The sequence below is a fragment of the Dipodomys spectabilis genome, unplaced genomic scaffold, assembly GCF_019054845.1.
Source record: "Dipodomys spectabilis isolate Male_0828 unplaced genomic scaffold, ASM1905484v1 ptg000199l, whole genome shotgun sequence".
NCBI lineage: Eukaryota > Metazoa > Chordata > Mammalia > Rodentia > Heteromyidae > Dipodomys > Dipodomys spectabilis.
The window spans coordinates 2,557,179-2,579,027 of NW_024870876.1; the positions used below are offsets into that span (position 1 = coordinate 2,557,179).

Below are 21,849 nucleotides of genomic sequence, written 5' to 3' on the forward strand. Positions count from 1 at the left end.
GTGAATCCTTGAAGTCTGTGATGTAAGTAGATACATACTGGTTTCTTCAGTCAATTGTAACTTTTCTTTAAAAATAATTTGGGTGTTTGAATGTTGTTGAATGAACATAAGTTGAAAAGTAATTGTGAAGCAGGTGGCTCATGCCTATAATCCTAGCTGATCAAGAGGCTGAGATCTGGAGATCGTGGTTTGAAGCCAGCCTGGGAAGGAAAGGCTGTGAGACTCTGACAGTAGAGCACTAGCCATGAGCAAAGTAGCTCAAGGACAGCACCCATGTCCTGAGTTCAAGCCTCAGGATATGTGCCAGTGGCTCATTTGTAATCCTAGCTACTCAGGAGGCTGGGATCTGAGGATCATGGCTCAAAGTCAGCTCGGGCAGGAAAGTCTGTGAGACTCTTATCTCCAATAAACCACTAGACAACTGGAAGTGGCACTGTGGCTCAGGTGGTAGAATGCTTGCCTTTAGCTGAAGAGTTCTGGGACAGCGCCCAAGCCCAGAGTTCAAGCCCCACGACCCTGCCCCCCCCCCCCCCCCCCACACACACACCCTCTCACACTCACACACACACACACAAGTAATTGTAGCATCTTCACCAACTCTTTTCTGTTCTGCAGTGTTATTGAGCAACTGGGTGGGAAGCAGCTGGTAATGAACCACATGCACCATGAAGACCAGCAGGTCCGTTACAACGCCCTACTGGCTGTGCAGAAGCTCATGGTGCACAACTGGTATGTCTTTATGTCTTGCTTATTCCTATACCATGATTTGCAGGCTCTCATTTGTCCATGCTAAAAGTTCTTATGTAAATGCTCTTATAAGTAATTGCTTTAAAATCAGTTATTTCAGTTAAAGTTCTGGTAATGTATTTTACAAAAACAGTGATATGATAATTCTAAATGGGCTGACTTTACTAGGGGTTCTTAAGTAAGGTATCACATTCAAAGTACTAATATTGAAAACAACTACAGAAGTAATTAAATGGGCCCTTGAGACAAAAGTGAACTAGTGTTTCATGTTGAATGGAATATGATTGTACTATTAATTCCTCTACGATTTTGCAAAACTTACTATGCAGTGTTTGGTTAACTTGAATGAATTTTATCAGTTCACATAAAAATGTTCCAAACTAACTTGGATTCTACTTGTTTACTTCCTTCATTATAGCATTTTGCTTTAGAAGTAGCCAAGATCATGCTTTTCTCCCTTCTGTTTAGTTTTAAAATCTAGATTATTGATCTTTTTGTATCTCCTTAAATAAAGAGTAGCTTTAGTCATAATGGTGAGACCTTTGTGTACTAGACAAATTGGATGAAGATTCCCTTTGGGATAGCTGTTTTTAGTTGTAGATTAGCAGTTCAACACTCCTCTGAACAGAGCAAATGTTCCTATATTCCCTGCCTACTTTCATTCCCTGCCTGTTCTTTCATTTTGGACTTTTTTTTGTTGATGTGCTAGTCCTGGGGCTTGAACTCAGGGCCTAGGTACTGTCTCTGAGCTGTTTTGCTCAAGGCTAGCACTCTACCAAATGAGCCACAGCTCTACTTCTGGCTTTTTTGGTAGCTAATTGGAGATAACAGTCTCACAGACTTTCCTGCCTGCACTGCCTTCAAAAGCCTTCTACTCAGCTAGGATTACAAGGGTGAGTCACTGTTGCCTGGCTTGAACTATTTTTGTTAAGGCATAAGGAACAAATGCATATTGCTTCTAACTGACAAAAATACTACCAAAGGAAAGAATTAATGGTGCATTAAAATAAGGACATGTGGAATTGCTGTCAAATACATTGCAGGGAACTAGGCATGTTGTCTGGAGCTCATGTACAGACTTGGCCACAACACTGCCAGTGTTTTCTCATAAACGCTGAAATTTATGCATTTTGTAACAGTGGCTTTTTGAGCATCTTCATTGTATCCTGTATTTTAAGGGTCAGGCTAAAGATAAAATGGAAGAGAGTACAACTTTGCATAAAACAATTGAAAAAGGCTTCCCTGAATAGGACAAAACTGTTAGGCTGAGGTGATAATAGATAAGCAGTATGACCGCTCAATTATTGAGATAATTAGCATTTGAGGTGGAGTGAATAAGACGAAAAAAGGCAAAGCAGGAATGAGCCTGGCTTGTTGAAAGCAATTCATGGTGACATATTTGTTTGTGATACTTAATGGGAATATGGCGCATGGTATGTAGAAACCAGGGATGCTAGTGAACATTCTACTATTCATAGGCAACCCCCTCATGAAAGAACTGTGCCTGTACTGAAGTTGGAAACTAATTTGAAGGGACAGTTCCAGCATCTGCATAGAGAAATACATTTAGGAGGGCTAGTATCTCCAGTGGTCTTGTTGACTAACATTTGACTCTTACAAGATGGATTGAAAGCCATTGACAGGTTTTTAAGTGGTGAAAGGACAAAACTTGATTTGTGTTTTAAAAATATCACTATGGCTACTTTATAGAGAATATATTACATAGGTAACACTGAAAGCAGGAAGACTGCTTTATCTCTCTTGGGTAAAGATTGTTGTTGGCTTACTGTTGGCATTAAAAGTTGAGAAAAGAAGTTGATGAACTTGGGAAGCCTTCAGAGTTCTTGTGAACAGCACTTTGTGAGCTGAAAACATTTTATATTTTCCTATGTTTTGTGTAAGAAGAAAAAGCACAGGGTACTCTGAAATGATATTTTACCTGATTAGTTGGAGGATAAGACTTCACTTGTAAAAACTAAATACACCACTAGATTCTCTTTGAGATAGATATATTTTTTTTTTACAAAAATCAATATCTTGTGACTATTTTTATATATCTTTTATACAACTATTTAAAAAATGTTGGCATTTAATACATCTGGAGTCTGTTGTGACAAGTGAGCTTATATTTGCAAAACTTTTTTCTTCCTGAATGAAGTTTCTATGAAAGGCCCCATTTAATTTTTCCTTAATTTTTTTTGTTGAAATTAAGGATTCTGAAATGTAATTTTACCTTCTTTTTAAAATAAATTTATTGTCAAGGTGATGTACAGAGGGGTTATAGTTACATAAGTAAGGTAGTGATTGGATTTCTTGTCTAACTTGTTAACCTCTTCCCTCATTTTTCTCCCTCTTTCCCTCTCCCAATCCTCCCCCTTCCAAGTTGTACAGATCATTTCCAACATGTTGTATAGGTTCTCCCTTTGTCCGTTGTCTCCTCATATTGTTGTTCACCTTCCCTTCCCTAGTTCAGATAAACATGTATACAATACTCAGGGTACCAAAATTGAACTCAGTGGGCTGGGAAGGTGGCTCAGTGGTAGAGTGCTTGCCTTGCATGCCTGAGGCCCTGGGTTCGATTCCTCAGCACCACATAAGCACAAAGAAAAAAGCCAGAAGTGGCGCTGTGGCTCAAGTGGTAGAGCGCTAGCCTTGAGCTGAAGAGCTGAAGGGCAGCGCCCAGGCCCAGAGTTCAGGCCCCACGACTGGAACCCCCAAAATAAAACCAAACAAAATGGAACTCAGTGACAACAGGGGATAAACTATAGGGAGGAAAACACAAAAGAAATCATATAGTACATTGAGAACAACAGCAATAAAGAAAAACCTCTTGTGTCCATGTCTTAGAGTTCATTTTGCTTAGCATTATCTTACATGGTCATATGTGCATAGCTTTTGACCTTTTCTGCTTGTCTGGTAAGATTATCCTAGACGTATACTAGTTATTGGATATAAGGGAAACCATGGAACCTATGTTTCTTTGGGTGTGGCTTGCCTCACTTAATATAATTTTTTCCAAGTTTCCATTTCCTAACAAATGGGGTGGTGTCATTCTTTCTGATGGAAGCATAGAATTCCATTGTGTGTGTGTATAACTATCTATCTATCTATCTATCTATCTATCTATCTATCTATCTATCTATCTATCTATCTATCTACATGTATACAAACGCACACCATATTTTCTTGATCCATTCATCTCCTGAGGGGCATCTGGGCTGGTTCCATATCCATTTTAATAGCTCTTTTTCTTAAAGAGTCTGTTGATGGGTTTAGCAGTTTTTGTTTTTGTTTTTTTGTTTTTGTCAGTCATGGGGCTTGAACTCAAGACCTGGGAGCTGTCCCTGAGCTCTTTTGCTCAAGGCTAGCATTCTACCACAGAGACATAGCTCCACTTGAAGTTTTTTTTGTGATTAATTGGAGATAAGAATCTTGTAGATGGGCTGGGAAGGTGGCTCAATGGTAGAGTGCTTGCCTTGCATTCATGAGGCCCTGGGTTCGATTCCTCAGCACCACATAAGCAAAAAGAAAAAAGCTGGAAGTGGCGCTGTGGCTCAAGGGGTAGAGCACTAGCCTTGAGCTGAAGAGCTAAGGGACAGCGCCCAGGCCCAGAGTTTAGACCCCACGACTGGACCCTCCCTCCCCCCCCCCCCCCCCCCAAAAAAAAGAAAAAGAATCTCATAGATTTTTCTGCTTGGGCTAGCTTTGCACCACAATCCTTAGATCTCAGCCTCTTGGGTAGCTAGGATTTTAGGTGTGAGCCACCAGTCCCAAGCTTAGGGTGTTTTTTTTTTTTTTTAAATGTATATTCCTGATGTGTTAGATATGTGAGAGAGATGTATGAAAGAGGAGATTGACATGTTTTCGCTTTGCCAGTAGAGAAAAATACATGGTTGAGAGTTTTTGATCATGCATTGAAAATGGATTAAAATTTGATTTTCTACCTTGATTTTAAAACTTGACTTAGTCTCATAGTACATTTTCCATGCATGATTTTCTATGTATATATGTATGTATGTGTCTTTAAAGACAGAAACTAGCTTATGTACTATTTATTCTTGACTTAAGGAGGGTAGTCGTTTTTTTTCTCCCTCTTCCTAATTATGCACCAACCTATTTTAAATCTTAATATTTTAATTTAGATAAATCTCCTTTGCATTTAGTGGTGGTGCTTAGTGTCAGTATTTTGCTTTACTCTTTTTTGTAAAAGAACTCGCTTTTAGTTCAGGATATCCTTGAACTCAAGATCCTCTTCTTTTAGCCTCCAAGTGCTGGGATTATAGGCATGTACCACTACATCCAGCATCTTATACTTTCTTCAAAAAGGAATCTTCATATGAAGATCTGAGTTTGTATATCTTCTTTGACGTTTACATTTTCATAATTTTTGTTCCAGAGAGGGAAAATTACCTAAGTAATATTTATTTCTATGTTAGATTAATATGACACTACATAGAATCTCACATGAGAAGTTAATCTTCTGCAAAGTACATCCATAAATATAAGAGTATTAGATACATATCTTTATGTAATATCTTTATGTAAACCTAGCTATCTTTATTAAACTATGCTGGTAAAGACTGCCTTTTTATCTACCTAAAATGGGGATTGTGTGTTGGGGGGCAAATGTATGTGTACTCATGTGCTTCCTCACAGTTTACCTAAAATGTGCCACTGATATTCTAAATATTTATTTCATTGCTTTTATGAAGGTCGCTGGAAACTGCTTACATTAACACCCAAGTGGAAACTTGAAAACATAGTTGATCTTCTCTTAGCATTTTGCATTTGTTTTGATTTAATAAAGTGGTTTATAATTGATAGGTTTCAGTACTCTGTAATATAGTAAGACATTTATGAATAATTACAAAATAATTGTAGATGGAAGTCTGTCTGCCTGCTGGGTGGCAGTAGCTTTTCTGCATAGCCTGAGTAGATTTTTTGGGCTTCCAGGTTGGGCCTTCAAGTTGCCAGCACCATCTTAGTTTACATTTTATCTCCTACACTAGAGAATTTGTAGGCTTTGGCTTATTGGACTGAATTATGATTTTTGATATAGTAAAATTAAAATTACATGTTAAAATTAAATCATATTTATGAAATCATGGGACTGGGAACCCATGTATCTTGATTTTTATTTTCTTTTAAAAAAGTTAAATATTAAGTTTCATGATTATGTAGGGATAGATTTGGACTTATGTCACATGTATTATAGAACTATACAACATATGAAAGTACTTAATGCTTTTTCAGAGCTTGACTGAGTTCAAAGTTATTTCCTTGAATTTAGTTGTCTTAGAATTGCTATTTTTCTTTTCCCTTCCATTTAACATCTGTATTGACACAGAATAATTGATTACAAGTATTCCTGAGTGGGGGAGGGGAGTGTTGGGGAAGAAATAGAATCACCATAGATTTGGGGGCAGGAAGGCTCCACACCTTGGAGCCCCTCTACTCAGGGGGCCTGGAACTGGCAGTCTTCTGCTCTCCCTCCTTCCACATGACAGCATGCACCTCTGAGTTTTCCTCACTCATTATGGCATTCCTGATGTAGCCCCTGTTTTTTCACCAGTGATAGATTACTATACTCATAACTTTGAGCAAATTATATGACCAGTGACCATTTACTCTAGAGAACTTTTGTACATACTTCTGTTCATACTTTATTAAATAGTTCATCATCATAAAATGTCATCATTTTTTTCCTACAGAATGATTTTAAATGTAATCAGCCTCTAATGCAGAAGCAATAATATGTGCATTTGGACAGCTCAGGACTTCACTGAAAGAAACACTGAATTCTGTAGGTAGAGGATCTTATGTAGAATATTCTGTTTTCTATTTCAAGATTCATTTTCAACCTTGTCTCAAGCAGAATAAATTATGAGTATTAGCTTCTTTAGATCTTTTATATCCATGGGCATGGATAATACTGCTTTGTTCTATTATGGTTATATTAGCTTAGCATATTCTAGTTATTCTGTGTGTAGCTATAAACACAGTATTTACAATTTCTATTTATGCACTGAAGAAAAAGAAGCTGTTATGTATTTGAAGCTTTTGGTACTAGTACTAATGTTACCAAAAGATTTCCTTATGATTTTTAATAAGCACAACATTCTGAATTTAAATATCTTTTAGAATTAGTATTTAAAAATTTGATATCTTTTTGGGAGCCTGCAATTTCCACATTAGTCTTATCATATTGTTAGATGAGGAACCTTTGAAAATGTCTTTGGTATCATATAGTTTTATACATACACAGTAAAATTCTACTCCTTCAGAAAGAATAATAATGGACCATTTGTAAGGAAATGGAAAGACTTGGAAAAAAATTATATTAAATGAAGTAAGCCAGAAACATAGGTTCTGGGGTTTCCCTCTTTTGTGGTAACTAGAATGTGCCCATAAATCTACAAGTAAGCCCATTGGATGCTAACAGACCAAAAATACACTTGGACATGATAAATTACACAGGTCTTGAGACATTCACACAGTAAGACCAAAGGAGAATATTCTTAGAAGATCACAAAGGTTTAAAAACTATGTACATATGATCATATAAAATAATCTTTATCAAAATGAACTCCAAGAAATGGAAACAAGGGGATTTTGTTTCATAGTTGCTGTTTTTGTTTTCTGTACCTTTTGTTTTGTTTGTAAGTTTATCGGTTTTTAGACGGGTGATGGTGGGGCACAGGGTGAGCAAATGCAGCAGTGGTACTCACTAGATATCATATTGAAAATGAACTATACAACTTGTGGGGGAAAAACTGGGAGAGAGCAAGGGAAGGGGTGACACTGTTAAAAAGGAAATGTACTCATGTACAATGTAATACCTTTACAATAACAATATAAAATATTGATATATAACTATTTATAATAATTATTAGGCTGGGACTGTAACTAGTGGCAAAGTGCCTAACTTATATGTGATCCTAGATTCAACTCTCAGCACTGCAGAATAAATATGTATATAGGTATATATATATATATATATATATACATGCATTCATACAAATTCCAAGTGCCTACAGAATTCTAAGATGTTTTCTCATATTCAGATCTCAGTCTAAGATTTCTTCTGCTTTGATAATAGTTGTTTCATGAGGTTGTACATTGTGTGTTAATAATTACAACTGAATTGGCAATGCCAGGAGAGCATAAACTTTAGGTTGTTGCAAAGTGCCAGCTTGTATAATCGAAATAGATAATGGACATTTTGATAATAAAGAAAATGAAGAAATTTATTTTATTTTCTGAACTTCAAAAAGATATTCATAGGGAAACAAGTTTTTTTTTAATTAAATATAATTTTGAGTGCAGATTCACATAGGTCCACATGACTAAGGAATAGGATCACATGATCTGTGGATGCAGTACAGTTGGGCTTTGACAAGCAGATCCTTCATATTCTTTCCTTGAACTCAGGGCCTGGGCATTGTCCCTGAGCTTTTTTGCTAGTGCTCTACACTTGAGCCACAGCTCCACTTCAACTTTTTGTTGCTTAATTGGAGATAAGAGTCTCATGGACTTTTCTGCCAGGCTGGCTTCAAACCACCATTCTCAGATCTCAGCCTCCTGAATAGCTATTACAGATGTGAGCCACTGGTGCCTGGCCACCTTTCATATTCTTGATCAGAGGTTTGAAAAATCTGTAAAGAATGCCTACTATCAACAAGCCTCTGGATTTCATCTATTTCCAGCACTGCAAGAAATCAAAACAGAAAAATGGTGGCATCATTTTCCTGCACTTCATGCACTGTTAAAAGCTCTGCTTGTCATGCCTTGTTTTCTTCAAGGATTTTAGTAAGGCCGGAGACTAGCAGGTACTTGAAACACAGCCTCTTGGATGACAGTTTTCCTACCTTAAAAAAATGCTGTAGAAACATCTTAGGAGAAAACATTTTAGTGTTCGGTTTGAATAATGCTCTATCTGTTCATACTGTTTTTTTCTCAGTTAAGGGGATTGAGGGAGTATTTACTTTTAGCTTTGTAATTAGTAACTTGCAATGATATATACTTATTAGAGAATTAAGTACATGCCAATGCAGAGAAATAGGAAGTAGAATTTCACCTGCTGGACAGCTGAAGGAATAGTATAGCAAACTGCCTGTTACTAGATTCGCCACTTGTAGATATTTTTACCATATTTATGAGTGCTCTCTTTCACTCATGCTCTCTCTCTCTCTCTCTCTTTCTCTTTGTGTTTCTCTGTCTCTCTGTCTCTTTCTCTCCCTTCCCCCTCCCTGTCTTTCTGAACTATTTTCAAGCGATAGTATGACCTTCAGCTTTAAATATAGTGGCTTCCTTAAGTGGCACAATGGTTCAACATACAGCTCAAACTCAAATTTGCCTGTTTGCTATGTATACTGATAGCAAAATGTTTTTCTCCAATCCAGGAAAGTACTGCATTTTGTTGCCATTTTTCTCTTTGGACTTTTTTTGTTGAACAGAACAATTCTTTAGTTTCTCAATGTGGTTCATCTGATGTTTCCTCGTAAATAGATTCAGCCTATGCACTTTTTGGTAGAACCTCTCAGGTGGGATGTGGTATCCTTCTCCATCTGGCCACTAGGAAGCCACTCAATGAGTTTGTCATGTTATAGGTGATATTAACTTTGATCAGTGGTTACAGTAGTTTTTGTTAGATCTGCCACTGTCATTAGTTTATTTTCCCTTTGTAGTGAGTAAGCAATCTTTGGAGAGATTCTGTGAGACTGTAAAAACTATTTTCCAACAGATTGTCCCCCAACTTTTTAGCATTTACTGTAGGTTTTTGTTTTTTCCCTTCCCCCTTCCTTCCTTCCTTCCTTCCTTCCTTCCTTCCTTCCTTCCTTCCTTCCTTCCTTCCTTCCTTCCTTCCTTCCTTCCTTCCTTCCTTCCTTCCTTCCTTCCTTCCTTCCTTCCTTCCTTCCTTCCTTCCTTCCTTCCTTCCTTCCTTTTTCTTTTCCTCTGGTCATTTACTTAGTGGTTTTAAGGGGATTTGAAGTCAGTGCTCATGCTTTCTAGGCTGGAGTGATACCAGTTGTGCCATGCCTCCAGGCTTTTGCTTTAGCTATTTTTCAGAGGCTTGCATTTTTTGCCTTGGTTAGCCTGTGTCCTCCTAATTATGCCTCCTATGCTGAGGGTACAGTATCTGCTATGATGCCTGGCTTATTCTTTGAGATAACATTTGATTAACTTTTGCCCAAACTGGCCTCAAATTGTGATTTTCATATCTCCTCTTGAGTAGCGGGACTATAGGCATGGGCTACTGCATGTATTTCATTGATGTTTCTATCTGAGTCAATTATTGCTGTAAAGGCTGCAAAGTATCTTTTATTTTTAGGTATAATACCTTTTGAGTCAGAAATACATATTGGTCAGTGCATAGAAAACTGAATCTTATGTGTAAATAATGTAATGGTTTAGTAAAGAATCAGAATTGGGAGACTGAGCAGGATGCAGACATAACCGGGCACTTGGCATTCCAGAGCCCTGCTTTTGGATGCCAGTGAAGTTCTATTATTTCTCTGTCTTCTTTCTTTCAGTGCCTAGTGAAAAGTACTTAGATACTAGAAGGAGAGGAGGAATGGAAATAAGATAAAATTGTTCCTTTATTCACTTTAGGTAGTTATCTTGAGAAAGCTGTAGCTTAATATCAACTTCTAATCTCAGTTATGATTTCTGGATATGGCACATTTAATCTCTTATAAGGTGTTTCTTATGATAAACATAATGTCGTTATTAGAGAATTTTCTCCTACTCAAGCTTTTTAGCACAAGTTAGTATCAGAGATTTTATTTGGGATACCAAGAATGAATACACTGTGTGTGTATGTGTGCGCACGTGCGTGCTCGCACGCGCGCTCATGCATATGCGGGCTTGAACTCAGGCCCTGGGTACTGTCCCTGAGTTTTTGTGCTACTTCCTTGAGCTACCACTTGAGCCATAGCACAACTTCTGGCTTTTTTGGTAGTTAATTGGAGTTAAAAGTCTCATGGGCTTTCTTGCCCTGGATGGTTTTGAACTGGTAACCTCAAATCTCAGCCTCTTGTGTAGCTAGAATTATAGGTTTGAGCCACCAGTGCCTGGTTATATAAATACAATTTTAAGAAAATAAATTTTAGCATATTTAGCATATTCACTTGTTCAGTTTTGTTTAGTCTGTATAAGAAGTTCTTGTGGCCTGTTTGTATGTATGTGTAGGCATATACACAAACTTTGTTTTTCTGGTCCTGGGGCATGAACTCAGGGTCTAGTTGCTATCTCTGAGCTTTATGCTTAAGCTGTTACTCTACCACTTGAGCCACCGCTCCACTTCTAGCTTTTTGGTAGTTCAGTGGAAATAAGAGTCTCACAGAGTCTCACACTGGCTTTGAACCATGATCATCAGGTCTCAGTCTCCTGAGTAGTTGGAGTACAGGCATAAGCCACCAGCACCTAGCTGTATTCTTCTTTTCTAAGATATCTTTAGTGTTTTTGTACATTTAAAATCAGATATATCTGCACTTGTTTGTTTTTGTCTTAAGAAGAATGATATTTTAAGGTAGGCATGGGACACATGCCTGTAATCCTAGCCATTCAGGAGGAAGAGATAGAATTGTGTACAAGACCAGCCCAGGCAAAAAATTTGTGAGATCCCTTTGCCCCTTAGCAGATGAACCAATAAGCTGGACATGGTGTAGCGTATGTCTGTAATTTTAGGTGCATAGGAGACATAGATAGGAGACTTATGGTTTGAGGCCAGTGTAGGCAAAAAGTGTCCAGTTCATGCTGAATGTTTTTCTCATGGTTGAACATTTAATATATTGTATTATAAACATGTACTTTGAGGGTTACTTGTAATTCAAGGGCTGTGAATGGAACCAGGTAGTGAGTAGGAAGCACTATAATTCTTTGAGCATGTTCAAGTATTCTCCAGTTTTTTTAAAAAATCAGTTACCATGTGTTTACAGATAGCAGATGGCCACATAGTGAGACATTGCTATTCCAGACTACAGGAAAGACGAGATTTAACATAAGCCAGGCACCAAAGAGACACTGATCAAAGACATGCACTGTTTATCTTCACACAATTATTTCTTCATGATAGATGTTACTATAGATAAGAAGTCTTGGATGTAAGACTGTCTAAGTAATTGCCCATGTTCTCCTAGTTACAAGAGTAGGTTAGAACCTAGGTCTGTTTAATCCCAAATTTGAACTTTGCTGTCAGTCTATCATGCTCCTCAGTAAGCCATACTTGGGACTTAGCAGGCATACAGTTGATTGTACTCTGCCCTTTATATAGGTTCTTCCTAACAGACATTTTCTAGGCTTTACTTTGCATGCAGAAAGCAAACGTCATTCCTCCTTCCCTCTTCCTCCTGTTTTCATTGTCTGTCTAGAGCTTACTGTCTTTATGAGCCCTCTCCCATCCCTATGTCCTTACCTTTGTTATCTCCATTGCAGCTACCATGTCTGCAGTTGGCTGAGTGATTGATTTTTTTGTTTTGTCCCTTCTGTTCTTTTGTTCCTCCCTCACTCTGGCTTTTGTATAGGCAGCTGGCTGTGTAGGTCTTGCCCAGCAATCAGAAGCTCCTTTCCCAATGCTGAGGACTAATGGAGACTAATGGGTTGGCCACAGTAGGTTGATTACCTGGTCTTCTCTTCCTTTAGCTTCATTTAATCACTGCCTGCTATTGCTGGCTCTTTGTTGATGAAAAAGAGGCCATTTACCCCATTTCCCATGTAACTTTAGCTTAGGATGATCATTCTGTTACCACTGAAAAGGCAAGTGACTGACCTCTGGTAAGCAAATGGCTGCTAGGGAAGACAAACTGACAGACTCCCCTCAGCTAAGTACCTTTCTATATCTTTTTAGGAGCAGATGGAATGTGAGTTATGACAATTTAAATCAAGTAATAGCTCTTAACACAGCCTGGCCTGAAGGCAATGGAAAACGACCGTGGGATAGTAAAAAGTTCAACTGTACCATTTTAGGAACGCCATTTTAGAGAGAGTGGTGGCTGTTGGATTGCAGTGAGACTAAAGGAAAGCATGAGTAAGAAGACTGCAGCTCCACCCAAGCCATAGATTAGTATATGTCAACTAGGTAAATGTGTACTGAGTAGACAACTTTTATAAGACCTGGACACTGCTTGGATGGGGATGGGAGACATAAATAAAATTGAAGAAGCCAGCAGTTTTCCAGGTTTATACTTGGTATTATGAGTTACCAAACAAAATCCAAAGTACCAAAACCTCTTCTTGCCTTGTATGTAGAGTTCCAAAGTTACATCATCATTATTTCTTTACATAGCTCTGAAACTCACTGCAAGTGATTATAATTCATGAACAGATCACCACCAGGCCTTATATTTTATCTTAGTTTTTGAGTATCTCATGGAGAAATGGCTCCCTAAAGAACAGTTTGGCATGCTGGGAGATCTCTTAAGCTTAATTGCAAAGCTGATTTAATTCCCATTCTATCAGTTTTCCAGCTGGAATATAGTAGTACATTTCTACAATCCCAGATAGATCATAGTCAGCCTAAACAGAAATGTTAATAAGGCTCTTATCTCAAAAAATAAGCCTTGAGCCCTAGTTAATTAGGAGGATCTCAGCCTGAGATCAGCCCTAAGCAAAACCAGGAGACCTTTGTCTGGAAGAAAAACCCCCCAAAACTAAGGCAAAAGGACTATAGGGATACGATAGAGTACTTGTTAGGAAGCACAAGGCCCCAAGTTCAAACTCTAGTACTTGTTGAATAAGTAAATATAGCAGACTACTAAATATGGACTCTTCAATGTAGAGTTAAGTTGTCTTGTTTTTTTAGAAACAGATTCCAAAGATGATTTTACATTATGTTTAAGCCATTCTGCTATAATGTACTGTTAGATTGTGGAAGAGTTAGTTGGTAGGGTTAACTGCTGACGTCTTTGTTTCTTTTGATATATCAGTATATTTCTAGGAAAAGGATGCTTCCTTTTTCAGGATTTAATTACCCTCTAGGAATTATTCAACTTCTTTTGTTGCTGGAGATAGAACTTAGGGGCACTTGACTGCCAGATAAGCACTCTGACCTCTGATTCACCCTCTCCTCACTTACAAATACTTCTCATAGAATATGCATTAATATCTTAGTTTATTCTAGGCACCTGAATACCAGAGCATGTAAATTTTTTTTATCCTCTTGTGCTTCTGTTCTTACATTCTAAATAGAACTCAAGAAAAAGGAGTCTGTAATATATCTTAAATGTGACTCTGCTTATTTACTATGGTTAGTTTTTAGATGTCATAAATATAAATATAAACATAAATATATCTTTCCCCCACAACCATCATCACATTGCATAACTGGGTTTATATGTGATGTGATCAGTTAAGGATGTGCTGTGAATGGTGCTGTGGTCTTTTTGCTCCTTGCTGATCAGGAACCAGCATCTTTAAAAGGAGAAGGGGGCTTCCTGCCAACTCTGATATTTTCTTTTTTTTTTTTAATTTAATTTAATTTTATTTGAGAACATACTGTACAGAGGGGTTACAATTACATGGGCAGGATAATGCATACATTTCTTACCAAGCATTGCAGCCTCCTCCTTTGTTTACCCTTCACCTCCCTTCCCAGCCTCCCCCCCACCCCCACCCAATCATACCCGCCCCCCCCCACCCCACACACAGACATTGTAAAGCTGGTTTTGACATGACATTTTGTACTTCTCATTGTTGCAACAGGTAACTCTGATATTTTCAATGGCCGAACATATTACATCATCATCATATGGATGAAAAATGAGGACATTTTGTGAAGTATTACTGACCTAGTAGCAGAGGGGGTAGGTTTAAATAGAGACTCCTGATAAGCATATATCAGAACTGAAGAAACTCAGGATTTGGCTAGATATATTTAGATCTTACAACTAGTTGAAAACGATTTGAGCTGGGTACTAATGGCTTATGCCTATAATCCTAGCTACTCAAGAGGCTGACATACGAGGATTGTAGTTCAAAGCCAGGTCTAGCAGAAAGTCTTTGAGACTCTTATCTCCAATTAACCACCAGGAAAAAAAAACAAACAAACATGAGCAAAAAAAAAAAAGAGACAGTGCCCAGGCCCTGAGTTCAAGCTCTGTACTAGTACAAGTGCATGTATGCGCACACACACACATGATTTGATAACTAGAATACTTACAAAAAGAACAGTTATTAAAATTTGCATGCTTCTTTTGTTGCAATTCATTTTTGCTTTCTCATTTCATTTATGTATTTATGTGTGTATGTATTTATTTATGAATGAAAGTATTGGGTTTGGACTCACTGCCTCATGCTTGCAAGGCATGTGTTTTGCCACATAAGCCATGCTCTTGGCTAGTTTTTTTTTTTTTTTTTTTCCAGGAAAAGTCTTAGTTTTTTGCCTTGGATAGCTGAAGGCCATTATCCTCCTACCTACAGACTCCCATGTAGCTGTTTTCATAGAAGTATGCCACCGTACCTAGAGTATTTGTTAAGGCATAAATATTGCTAACTTTTTACCTGGGTTGGCCTTGAACTAAGATCCTATACATCCTGAATGGCTACTTTATTTTTAATTTGTATGAAGCTACATATATAGGCTATAATGTGATCTTTTGGGTCATGTGTATAATTTGTAATGATCACCATATACATTGTGAATATGGTGAGAACATTCCAAATCCTCTTGTGGCTATTGTGGAATACAGTTTAATATAATTGTTTTCAAAATGCATATTTTGTTTTATGATTACTAGAGATTAAAACTTGCCATAACTAGCCTAGGATTAGAATCACTGACTTGTTTTTTTAAATTGTACAGCACACCTTATTAGTGATTCTGCTAATCTGTTATGCTTTGAATTTAGATGCTGACTGAAAATGAAGCAGCTAGTGATTATGAAAATGTATTCCAGAAAATAGAGATTTACACTGTGATTCCAAAGCTCTCTATTCTCATATAGTAATATATAATGTGTAAGATATATAATATGTAAGATGTAATATTAAAAAAGCAGAATAATGTACTATGGCACAGTATTTTCTAGTCATTGTAAGTTTTAAAATCAGACAGAATTGGGTAAAAAATACTTTTCTTACCATTAACTAGTTATCCTAACCTTATTGCATGTCATTTATCATTGCTAATATGTAGTTTCCTATCTATAAAAGTAGAGTATTTCTGTCTTTTATGGATGTTATGAAGAGTAACAAAAATGTGTATTCTTCCCAGTGTGGTGGTATATGGTTATAATCCTAGCCACTTGGGAGAATCTGGGGTTCAAGCTCTTCCTCGTAAATGGTGAGGCTATGTCTCAAAAAAAAGAAAAAGAAAAAGAAAAAAACTGCAGTTAGTACAATGCTTAGTTAAGGAGAAGGCAATAAAACATTGTAGTTGTTGTGATGGTCAGTACCACTTTTCTAGCCAAGTGCTGGTGGCTAATGCCTATAAGCCTAGCCACTCAAGAGGCTGAGGTCTGAGGAGTATGGTTCAAAACAGTCTAGGCAGGAAAGTTCATGAGATTTCATCTCTAATTAACCAGTAAGTACTTGCAAGTGAGCTGTTGCCCAAATGGTAGAGCATCAATTTTGGGCAAAAAGGCTAAGAGATAGTATCCAGAGCCTGAGTTCAAGCCCTAGTACCAGTACAAATCCACTTTCCCTAGGCTAAGACTTAAAAATTTGGGGGAAGCAGTTTAAATAGTACTGACTTTGAGAATTTGTGTTTGTACGTGGTTCTGTTGCTACGTAGGAAAACCAAAGTTTGTTAACTCAAAATACAAGCAAAACTTATATTGTTTGTGATTACTAAAAAAAAATAAATGTTGAAGGACTCAATTTACAATTAAACTATAGTGAATTACCATTAAGATAAGACTATAGAAAAATTTTGCAATTTATTTTTCCTCTTTAATCAATACAAGCCTTTATTCTCAACAACTATAAAGTAAGTAACAGAGTAAGTTGGGTTGACAAGTATCAGATAATTATGAGTATTATAATTTTAATTACCATTGTGATAAAAAGTGGGATATATATTCTAGGTATTAATATTCTAGGTATTAATTGGTTTTGGAAAATTTTTGCACTGAAAGAAGACCAGAGAAAACAATTCAAAAATGATGTTAATAATGGTTTTCTATAGAGCTTGGTAAACAAAGTAGGAAAGAAAATGGGGACTTTGTAGTTTTCATTGATTTGTAAGTTAGAACTTACTTGTTCCTCACCCTAAATTGTAATGCTAAAGTTGCAATGTGTTTCTCATTGTATGGGTAGGGTTAGTTTTTGAGTACTGTGAGTCAGTGTCTTCAACTCTAGTTTTAAAGGAAAAAGGTTGGCCTCAAGTATATGCAAATATGTTTGCATATGTGAAAGTGCAGCACTAATTATAATACAGTGAAACCTCTCTGTTGTTCCAAGGGCTAAGGTAGCCCAGATGCCTGCTCCTGGGTCTTGCTTCTCAGAGAACAGAAACATTAATATTCACAGTACCTCTGTCCAATTGTAGCTGTCTGAAGGGGCCCTATAGGAACTGGAGAGCAGTTCTGAATATTTTGTGATGAGATAGATATTCTGCTATAGCATAATAATCCCTTTTGTATGTTGTTTGCTTGGATTGTGTGTGTGTGTGTGTGTGTGTGTGTGGTGTGTCCTGGGGATTGAACTCAAGGTCTAGACATTGTCTCTGAACTTTTTTGTTCAAAGCTAGTGCTCTATCACTTGAGTCACTGCTCTGCTTCTGTTGTTTTGGTAGTTAATCAGAGATGAGTCTTAACAGACTTTCCTGTCCAGGCTGGCTTTGATCCTTTGAACTGCCTCCTGAATAGCTAAGATTACAGGCATAAGCCATTGGTGCTCATGTTCTTGGATTTTTAAAACAGGGAGTGAGTCTTCAGATTGCCTCTTTATTTCAGTTGCAGAGATGTTGGGGTCCCAGAGATTTTACTAATACATGAAGAGTATTGTACTTCATAAAGATTTCTTCTGGGGCTGGGAAGGTGGCTCTGTGGTAGAGCGCTTGCCTTGCATGCATGAGGCCCTGGGTTCGATTCCTTAGCACCACATAAGCAAAAAGAGAAAAGCTGGAAGTGGCGTTGTGGCTCAAGTGGTAGAGCGCTAGCCTTGAGTTGAAGAGCTGAGGGACAGCGCCCCTGACCAGAAACCCCCCCCCCCCAAAAAAAAAAAAAAAAAAAGATTTCTTCTTAGGCAGTAGAGGAGATTTAATGTCAACTCCCAACTACAGATAGAAACAGCCCTCTTGAGTAAATTACAAGTTAAGTTTTTGTTTTGATCTTCATATATAGAAAGAGTAATTCACTTGAAACACCTTTTGTACTTTATTATAGATGCACTGAAAGCTTTTGAAGCGAGATCCATGCTAGCTTTTCCTTTGACTGACAGTAATGTAATTTGGACCTGAAGAAATTAGTCAATACCTCTGTTTTCTAATCTGTAAAATAGGAACAAATACTTCACTGGGTCTTATGGGAGGCCTGTATCCACACTCAAGAGAAATGGGATGAGAGCCCTGGCCAGGCCATGGGAAGTTACTGTCACTTTCTTAGGCTCTGGTTCTTCCCTTGTGAAATAAAAGCAACCCATACCTCACAGGCTCTATCAAGATGAAGGATGACACAGCACTACGCATGGATAAATTTCTGTGATAGCTTGTGATAAAAGACAGAATGGTAGTGGCCATTTTGTGTTCCCAGGTTCCCTGGGTCTGGAGCCACAGAGGAGTTGAGAGTTGAGCTGGGTCTCTGAGTCTTGAGAAAACTTCAGTTGACCTCATGTTCAGAGGATCCAATTTCCCCCAAAGAATATAGATTAGGCAGCACAGTATTCTTTCACTTGAGTGTGATTCTGATCCCTCTGGTATTTTAACTAGTCTCATGCCATAATAAATACAGTGATGAAGACTGTCTAATTTCAGGTCAAAGTCCTTAGTAGTACTATCTGTCTGTCTGTCTATCTGAAACTTTGTAATAAACATTTAACACTCCCCCTCCATCCCATACCCAAGACCACAAAACAAATAGATGTTTTGTAGTTGCAGGCCTTCCCAGAGTAGCAACATTCATAGTGACCATGAACGTCTGTGGTTTTGTCTAATAAAATTGACAGGCTAGCTTTTCTTTTGGTCCTCACATAAAATAGATATATCTATTTTTGTTGGAAATCAGATTTTCTTTGTCTAAATTGTTCAGGATGGTTCCTGTAACACAAAAATAGTCTACACTTTAACATTTAAAACACCTAAACTTAATGCGTCAGTTGTAAGAACTTTCCTGTTCAGATAGAAAAGACAGAAAACAATTTGGTGATGTGCCAGTCTCAACATTGGAGATCATGGTTCAGTGTCCTCAGCCTGTAGGAGGAATGCCCTATACCTCACACCCAGCTAGCTCGTGTATTCCCTTCTTCTGTGCATTTTACTACAATGTGATATTCCTTCCCTTGATTATTGCCAGAGTTTCCTTCTTCTTTCAGCTTGTTTCAGTTTCTGCTCCTCTGGATGAGGTTTTGACAGCACAGCAGAGTATGAGATTGGTGCAACATGCAGATCCCTATCCCCTCTCTGTGCCTTTGAGGAGGAAGGCAGGGTGGCATTTGCCAGTGATGGTGCAAACATCCAAAGGCTGCTTCCTGGAGGTACTCTAACAAGGGAGAGGCTGAGTGACCAGTTGATTGGGTGAGGAGATGGCTCTGGCCCTGGGCCTGATGCTCTGCCTCCCAACCATGCATTTTCAACATGCGTCCCTTCTTTAGCCCCTAAGGGAGCACTGTGACCTCTGCACACAGCACCATTGTGATGTGAAGTTTCTAGAATGTAAAGCCAGTTTCTATTCCATATTCTATTTCTATTTCTATTCTTTTTTTTTTTTTTTCGGTTGGTCGTGGGGCTTGAACTCTGGGCTTAGGCGCTGTCCCTCAGCTCTTCAGCTCAAGGTAAGCGCTCTACTGCTTAAGCCACAGCGCCACTTCCAGTTTTTGGTGCGTTATTGGAGATAAGAGTGTCACGGCTGGCTTTGAACCATGATCTTCAGATCTCAGCCTCCTGAGTAGCTAGGATTATAGGCGTGAGCCACTGGCGCCCAGCTATTTCTATTCTTTTTATAGGAGGGAATTTTCTTGTCCTCATTAGTTGGTTCTAAAAAGTATTTGAGCGAATCCTTAATAGGAAAGTAGAGAAAAGATCATCTTGGGCCTGGAGTTAGTGGTGGTCCTGTCTGTGACTTAGAGCTAAGTCTATTTGGGGGGTGGGGGGCATATGTTCAATTTGTCTTTTGAAGTAAAGTGTGATCTAAAGAGGCTACCATTGGAGACTACCCTTCTAAGCACAAAGACCCTATGGATAAAAAGAGGATCTGCTTCTCAGCCCTGAGAGTGTCAAAGATCTATTACCACTGTCCTTGTGTGAACTTTGGGCTGTCCCATTACATAGCCAGTGTCCAAAACAATAGTTCTTATCTGTGATATGATGCCTGATGTTATGATCAGATACTTTTTTCTGTTAGACTCAAAACTTGCATAAGGTAAACAACGAATTGGCTCAACACCTGCACTGGCTTATTCAGGAGGGGATCTCCAGAGCAATGTTTGAGTCCCCCAACTACTTACAGACTGCAGAGTTTTATAGGGGAGGGCAAGTGTGTTACTGGAAAGGTATATTGGAGGGGCTGTGTATTGATGGGTGAAGGGAAGAGGGTTGGGGTCTAGCCTGAAGCAGGATTGTTAGAGATTTAACTAGCTTGAGGTTAGGCTATGTGTTGCTTGTGGTCAGGCTAAGTGTTATGCTAGCAGGGTCAAAGCTGCGATCAGGGAGTATCATGTATAATGGGGTGTTTTGCTGCTTGTAGCTAATACCAAGCAAAATACTGGTCAGGGACCTCAGGATGGAAGCACCAAGGCCAACTGTGACCCTAACTTGCATGTGCCCTATGTCCATCCTAAAATCTGTAGTCCTGCATTTGCTAACGTGAGGACATCTTTTTGTTTATGGCATGACATAGAATTGTAACTAAGTTCTTTTGTGTGTGTGTGCTGGTCCTAGGGCTTGAAAAGTTCATTTAAAAATTTATATTGCAGAAGTGGCAGCAGTTATAAACAAGACCTTTATGCGATCAGGAGAGTAGATTTTCCCCATAAGGAATTCCAGTGCCTGTGATCATTTGTTGTTTGTGCAAAATTAGTAACTCACAATTTGTGCTTATGTATGGAATTAGGGGGATGTTCATAGAGTACAGTACTTTTGAAAAATTGGGATAGTTTAGTTGCTCTAGGGCTATTATTTTGTAGATCTCAAGAATGACCTTGTTATCGAAGTTCTAATTTGCCTTGTTACCTTGTTCTCTCTCTCTCTCTTTTAGGGAATATCTTGGTAAACAACTCCAGTCAGAGCAGCCTCAGACTGCTGCCGCCCGAAGCTAAGCTGGCCTCTTTGACCTTCCCCTGTGCCTCTCTGGCGGACCACTTGGGTTGGGAACCTCAGTAGTTAAGGTCAAGAATATGTAGTTTTAAATTTGCTAGTAATTTTTTCTTCTTTTGTGTAGCTTTTTCCAGTGCTAATTTAAAAAAAAAGTGGTGTTTGCCTGTGATGTTGTAACTTTCTGTGTCTAAGGAAAGCATTAGTGTTACATATACTGCTTGCAATTTCTGTATTTATTGTTCTATAGAAATAAATAGAATTATTAAAGGATTCTTACTCCCAATGTGCCATTTCTCTTTACTAGTTCCTTACTTGGGTTTTGAACAGTGGTTACTTCTTGTCCCTTCTCAAGCCAAATTGAGAAACTAGATGCAAAATAGTGATATGGAATCTTTGGATGTTCTCGGTGGGCAGAGCCCACACAGCCTTTCTGACATCACAGCCCTTCTGGATCCACAGCTGGCTGAGACCATTAGGGTTCAGCCCTGTAGCAGGCAGCACCTGCTTAGTGTTACAGCTCAACTGCGATAATGCCTGCCAGTGTTGCTGTTCAACAGCATGTCATGTCTACCAATGTCTGCTGGCTTCTCCCTGCCGCTGCTACTGTGTGGGGTTCTTGTCTCAGGAATTGAAGGAATGAAGTGGAGGACAGTGGAGGGTGAGTGAGAAGAACTTTATTCAGAAATGAAGTATCT

General features: G+C 38.4%; 1 protein-coding gene across 3 annotated transcripts in view; it reads left to right on the forward strand.

The window, feature by feature from the left end:
- The window catches only part of Atp6v1h (ATPase H+ transporting V1 subunit H), an 88,132-nt gene extending 66,706 nt beyond the window's left edge, over positions 1-21,426 (forward strand). For all 3 annotated transcript variants that reach the window (XM_042696137.1, XM_042696136.1, XM_042696138.1), the window contains 2 exons: positions 616-729; positions 21,096-21,426. In XM_042696137.1, the coding sequence (XP_042552071.1) occupies positions 616-729; positions 21,096-21,156 (175 nt within the window). In that variant the 3' untranslated portion in view covers positions 21,157-21,426. The remainder of the gene's footprint in view (positions 1-615; positions 730-21,095) is intronic.
- Positions 21,427-21,849: the final 423 nt, after the last annotated feature.